General features: G+C 37.1%; 1 protein-coding gene across 1 annotated transcript; it reads right to left on the reverse strand.

The window, feature by feature from the left end:
- Positions 1 to 2,792: 2,792 nt before the first annotated feature.
- LOC104899737 (subtilisin-like protease SBT1.4) lies at positions 2,793 to 6,309 on the reverse strand. Its single transcript, XM_010686993.4, has 3 exons — positions 5,671 to 6,309; positions 4,636 to 5,231; positions 2,793 to 4,184 (listed from the first exon to the last, which is right to left on the reverse strand). Exons 1-3 carry the CDS (start codon positions 6,279 to 6,281, stop codon positions 3,004 to 3,006), a joined length of 2,388 nt encoding a protein of 795 aa, XP_010685295.2. The 5' UTR covers positions 6,282 to 6,309; the 3' UTR covers positions 2,793 to 3,003.
- Between the last annotated feature and the right edge of the window lie 265 nt (positions 6,310 to 6,574).

A 6,574-nucleotide genomic window follows, 5' to 3' on the forward strand; every position in this document is an offset into this window, starting at 1 on the left:
CATCGACCAAATTTTACAGTGACGGTATTGAACTAGGTTAAAAATCATTTACTTTTAATTTATAAAGATAATAACATCTACAAAAGAACCTCAATAATTCACATCACTATCAAAATAATTTTAGATAAAAAGATGTTAATTTGTATATAACTACATAAGATTATTGTCGATGCACGCATCGCTTGCATATGCAACTAGTATATATATATATAGAGAGAGAGAAAGACAAGATCACATGAGAATATTCCTTACATGAGAAATGAGAATAATGAATCTCAACCACACGATCGGTTTAGAGTTACAACACTTATTCATTAGACTTATATCCCTCTAAAAAAAATTTGAATTCAAAAAAAAAAAAAATTTGAAATTTTTTTTTTCAAATATTTTGTTTTTGGAGTCACATCACTTTTTCATTAGAGTTACATCACTTATTCATAATAGTTATAGCGTGTAAAATTCATTCTCATTTCTCATATAAGTATGCATTCTCATATAAACTCACTTCTATATATATATATATATATATATATATATTATATATATTATTAAGGGAAGGGGGGAGCAATGATGTCCTCTTTTGAAATGCCTATTTTGCCCCCCTTCCCATTCTAAATTACAAATTTACTTACAACTCAAAGGGGGGCTTCAAACAAAAATACCAAAAATATAATTATAGCAACCACTCACAAGTCAACTAAAATCATAAAATTGTAGAATTTACGTTATGCAAATCACTAAAATGAGGAAACTTTATAAAAACTTAAAATTCACTTACAAACTACAACCTATGAAAAAATTGTCTTGAAATCAAAGTGTCCACTTTCTATACAATTATGAAGTATTGTACTTAATTCAAAAATCAACTAAAAAATTATAATATTAGAAATCATAAATAAATTCAATAAAATTTCTATTTTGCTCATAGAATTTAACTTTGAAAAGTAAAAAAAAAAAAAAAAACAAAAAGAATGGTGAGAGACTTAAGTGACAGAAACTAAACCAATTAAATTTTACAACTAAAAACAATTATACTTTGTATGTCTAATGTTCAAATTTTGACTCTTATACCGAAGAAAATCGAGTTTCTGTGTCGAAAACAATTCAAGCACGCATCGCGTGCAAAAAATTCTAGTATACATATATAAAGAGGTAGGGTCCACTGAAAACTAGCTTTAAGGTGAAAACTGAAAACCCACATTTTTGCTCATTTTTTTTTTTTTTTTTTGCTTATTTTATGTTTTTGCTCATTTTAAGAAACTTTTACTCATTTTAGCAAATTTTCGCTCATTTTACGAAGTTTTTGCTCATTTTACAAACTTTTTTCATCTTATTTTTTTGCTCATTTTATGTTTTCGCCGATTTTAAGAAACTTTTGCTGATTTTACAAATTTTTGCTCATTTAATTTTTTTTGCTCATTTTAAAATTTTTGCTCATTTTAAGAACTTTTTTGCTCATTTTATCGTTTTGCTCATTTTCAGAGACTTTTCACTCATTTTATGTTGCAGTTTTTAGTTTTCATAAAATAGATACTCCCTCCGTCCTTGAATAGTCTTTACACTTTCCTTTTTTAGTTGTCCTAGAATACTCTTTACACTTCTATCTTGGGATATGACCCACTATTATTTTAATCATTATACATTTTAATTATTGGTCCACTCACTCTCTCTCCTTCAAATAAAATAATATCACTCTTATTACCTACCAACTCTAACCATGGCCCACATTCTTTCTCCTTAAAATAAAATAATACTATTTTTACTAACTATTAACTCCTAACATAACAATGGATAACCAAACAACAACTTATCATCTAATACTACGTGCTTGATAAGTATCAAGAGTATTATGGAATTGAGGGAGTACACTAATTAAAATTTATAATTTTAACAACAATTATTTTAAAGTTAATAAATATTAGATTTTTACCTTTCAAACTTTATAACTTTTGAAAACTATTTTACTAAAAAAAACAGAAATTTTGTTTCACCGCGTCGGACTGAAAACCCGAAATTTCGATTTTCGGAGACTGGATCGGAATCCTCGGTGTGGTGTGATCCCACTTTCGGTTCTATCCTACCATTTGCACACCCCTAGGTGAGGGTTGTGGAGGAGGTGAGGTGGGAAGAGGAGAGAGCATCGTGGCAGCCACTGCTAAGGAGGAGGGATTTTTTTTTTGGTAATTTTGAATATTAATTTAAGAACGAGTTAATAGTTAACATGTGTTCCCTTTTACCTATTGAATAAGTTGCATTCGATTTTTACCCATTTAAAGATTTTTTGGTTAAAAGTTGCATTATTTAGGAATAATTAAAAATTTAGCTTATTCGTTCCGAATGGCTAAAAGGTTGCATTGTATGTATCATTTATGGGCCCCCTTTCGAAAATCTGTAGTAAGATAAATGTTCTATGGGCTGCCCTCGCACAAGGCCACTCATCCAGAGCCCCAACATTATTGAAATTTTGCTTCCACCAAGATTTGAACATTAATCTTTCATGTCGGAAATAAAAACCATACTATTGGAGTCAAGGTCCTTACATCAGACCCAATGTGTTAACCTCACTTACATTATGTTTATGTTTGGCTTCGGCCTATAAAAACATTTCAAAAGATTAAACGTTTTTGGAAAGTGGCCCAAAAACGTTATGCGAATATGAATGGGGAGCCTGAGACAATCCAAGCGAAATGGACCCTCAAGCCTGTGGTGGGAAGTGGGCTTACACTTGCATTTCGTGGACTAGATCCAATACAATCGTCTTGCAATTACTAGGAGTATTTCCAAATCAAATGTACATAAACTGAACTTAGTTTTGTATTATCCGAGAGATCCATCATCAAAGTAAGAGAGTACATCAACTAATAATGTACAGTGGAATAACAATGTTGACATACAACAATTCAGAAATAGAGAGTTGCAGGCTCAATACTTTATAAATCAAGGCTTCAATACTTCAAAGAAGAAGCCTCTGATCACCATATACAGCATTGTTGAGAGCCAAACTCAAATCGAAGCAATGAAATGTTGCTGAGTTCCCTCAACCCATCTCACTGCAATGGGACTCCTCACTCGATGACTTCCATCACTCCACTCAATCGACCCAAAGCTCGATGTTCCCAAGATTGGTTTAACTTTACCAGTTAGATAAGTTTCACTAATGCTAGTGAAGCTTATCTCATAGGATAGTGTTTGTTTATCAGCACTGAACTCTAGCTTCCTCGGAGAAACACTGACATCTACATTTAGTGGTGCGTTTACACTAACTTCGTAAACAGCATCAGCTGAGCTTCCAACATTCTTCACCACCCTTGTGTATTTCACTACATTTTTGCCAGATTCAAACACAACTGAGAACGAAGGGTAATTCAGATTACCAGCGGTAGATAGATTCTTTGCAGCACAATCAATGGTTGTAGGCTCCTTGAGAAAAATAGCAATCCTGGTTGAATTGTATCCCATGGCACATAGAAGGGAAATATAGTCATTAGCATTGATGTCATAGACTAACCCAGGGTTAAGAGCCTTGTTTGGGTCAACATGACCTGATCCATGAACAAAAGGAGAGGATTGCTTCCCTGTGGCTAGATCTGTGATGTTTTTCCCGGAGTTGTCAAGGTAGTAAGCTGTGGTCATAAGGGCAGACTTCACAGCTGCAGGACTCCAACTTGGGTATGCATTTCTGAGCAAAGCAGCCAGCCCACTGACGTGTGGGCAGGACATGGAGGTGCCAGAGATGATATTGAACTGGACTCTTCTTGGGTCAATTTCCAGGTCTGTGGGTGCTGCAGAACCAGTCCAGCCAGCCAAGATGTTAACCCCAGGAGCTATGACATCGGGCTTGAGGATTTCGGGTGTGAGATGGTTTGGTCCTCGGCTAGAGAACGCTGCTACCCTTGGTGCAGATGGTGAGGGACCTATCACAGTACCTTTGAACCTGATTGTGGCTGTTGGGTTAGGGACGGCAGACACATAATCCCTGATTTGGTCACCGGCAATTTGACCCACCATAGTTGCAGGAATTAAATGTGAATCAGCTATTAGTTCTTCACCACTTTCAGCTGTGTTAGCCAGAATCATTCCCACACCTCCAGCTTGTTTAACTGCATCACCCTTGGCAACTCGAGCAGTATCTCCTCTGTCACATATCACCATTTTCCCTGCTGCTTTTGATGTATCAAGGTCACCTGTAACACCCCACACTACTTAGTTTTAAGGCCTAAAAAATTCAACAGCCAAACATGATTTAGCTATAAAAGTATACATATTAACATGACACTGTCATCATATTAGATCTTTATTGATCTTGAATACATTAGGCTTGGCATGACAGTTCTCCATACATTAGGAAAGAATATATGAATAATCCGCGTGTAGCATCATTTTGTATACTAATGTTCCGTCTGCTTCATCTCAATCTAACAAAAACCATTCAAGAACTGTGCTCCAAATAACCAAGGACTATTAGCTAGCCAAGAACCCTTATATCTATCTTGGTTAAGAATTCATGAAAAAAAGTTAGATAGGTACTCACAACTGTTATTTTGCACTTCTTCTAGAGCCATATAAACAGGATAGAGCATACAGACAACATAACCCAACAACAGAACAAGATCGGACAAAAGGGACTATAAGTACCTGCTTTGCAAAGTCTACTGCCGCAATCAGCACCTCTAACCAACTCCAGATAAACACTGTCATTCAAACCATCCCCATAATACAAAGACACCCCCTTGAAAGTCCTCCCATCTCCCAACACCACATCCGCAGGGAACTCCCTGTCAATAGTCGATGCTCCAACGGTCAAAATCCACGGTGCAATATTCGTTGCAGTAAAGGCATCAGGCCCAGAGTTCCCAGCTGAGCAAGACACCAAAACACCACTTTGGACAGCATGTAACGCACCAATAGCAATGCCATCCTTGTCAAACTGCGGAGCCAACCCAGAAGATCCAACAGAGAGGGATATCACATGGACCCCGTCCTCTATAGCCTGGTCCATAGCTGCCAGGATATCAGAATCATAGCACCCTGTGCTCCAGCAAATCTTATAGGCCGCAATGCGAGCCTTGGTGGCCATCCCTCGAGCCTCTCCTCGAGCATAATCAAACAATCCAGCATCAGGCACCACTGATCCCGCAGCTGTTGATGCTGTGTGTGTGCCGTGTCCCTCGGTGTCTCGTGGTGATTTAGACTCCTTGGTTTCGTTCATTGGCCCTTTGGCTGCCTCATACCTACCCATCACTCCATCAGTAACCCATTTTCTTATCAATTCTCAATCTCATACTAAACTTTTCGTACTCATCTAATTAAAAACTGGGCTTATTCAGTTCCAAAATTGTGTTATCAAAATCAAAATTATAAAAACTAAATTATCCGTTAACCATCTTTTCTTAAACAGTGTGCCCAACTATCATATGCAAGTATTAGAAAACGGAGGAATTATAACATTTGTATTTTGTATCATATAACATTACATTTATCAAAACATATTCATTTATTCGAGCATCAATACTTCCTACTTAATTGCAACTACGAATTTTTCATAATTTTTCTACTCAAGTCATTATCATTTGTAACTTAAAATTATAAGGGAAAATGTCAACGCTTTATCACAAATTCACAATAAAATTAAAAATTTCAACAAAGCAAAACCAAAATGGAAGAAGTTACCCTTTATAGAAAGCACGAGCACCGACGATTTTCCGATTACAAGAACCGGCGGGAAAATCAGGGCCCACCTCGCAAGACCCTTTCCACGTGGGAGGCACGTGATCATACCCATCATCGGAGAAGCTAAGGAGCTCAGGCCAGATACCAGTATCAAGAACACCAACGATGACGTCAGAGGCGTAATGAGAATTGGGCCAGAGGCCCGACCCATCATGGAGGCCCAAGAAGTTAGGAGTATGGGTTGTGTGGATCTGGTGGGCCCTGTCAGGGATAACAGAGAGGACAGCTGGGTGGCGGCGGAGTTGGGCTGCTTGGGCCTGGGAAAGGTGGGCCGCGAAGCCCGTTGAAGAGTGAGAGTAGGAGTAGAGAAGGTTAGGAGGGGTGGTTGTAGTGGAGAGAGAGTGGAGAATGGAGGAATACCATGATTTAGGGGAAGACAAGGTTGTGGGCTTGTGGGATTTCGACACGTGGACTATGTAAGTGGATTTTGATTGGGTTAAGGGTAAGGAGAGAGAAAGAGAGAGAAGGAAGATGAGAGAGAAAGGAGGAAGAGAGAAAACAGCCATTGTTGATTGGCTATGTTTTGGTGGGTAGATGGGTTTTTCTCCCATATAAATGGAATTGATGAGATTCAGAAGATGGATGATCATGAATTCATGATGCAATAAATAAAGAATGGAACGGGATTTGAATGAGTGAATCTTTTGAGTGACGAATTTGATTTGCTAAATTAGGAAAAATAACTTTATTGGACTTTTATCTTTTAAACTGAATCGATTTAAAATGAATTGGAAATAATTGATTTATAGTATTGATTTAGGTTAAAAAATATAAGCATGTGGATAATCCATCTACTAGAAATACATATTACTCCCTCTATCCCAATTTAGTTGCTACATTTGCT

Source organism: Beta vulgaris, chromosome 7, assembly GCF_026745355.1.
Source record: "Beta vulgaris subsp. vulgaris cultivar EL10 chromosome 7, EL10.2, whole genome shotgun sequence".
NCBI classification, from domain to species: Eukaryota; Viridiplantae; Streptophyta; class Magnoliopsida; order Caryophyllales; family Amaranthaceae; genus Beta; species Beta vulgaris.

Bases quoted from the DNA above. Each gene is read 5' to 3' on its own strand.
- LOC104899737 (XM_010686993.4), bottom strand. From the start codon at position 6,281: ATGGGAGAAAAACCCATCTACCCACCAAAACATAGCCAATCAACAATG. The intron at 5,232-5,670 runs GTAACTTCTTCC...AGTGATGGGTAG, and splicing joins GCTCGTGCTTTCTATAAAGG to GTATGAGGCAGCCAAAGGGC. The intron at 4,185-4,635 runs GTACTTATAGTC...GGGGTGTTACAG, and splicing joins CAGTAGACTTTGCAAAGCAG to GTGACCTTGATACATCAAAA.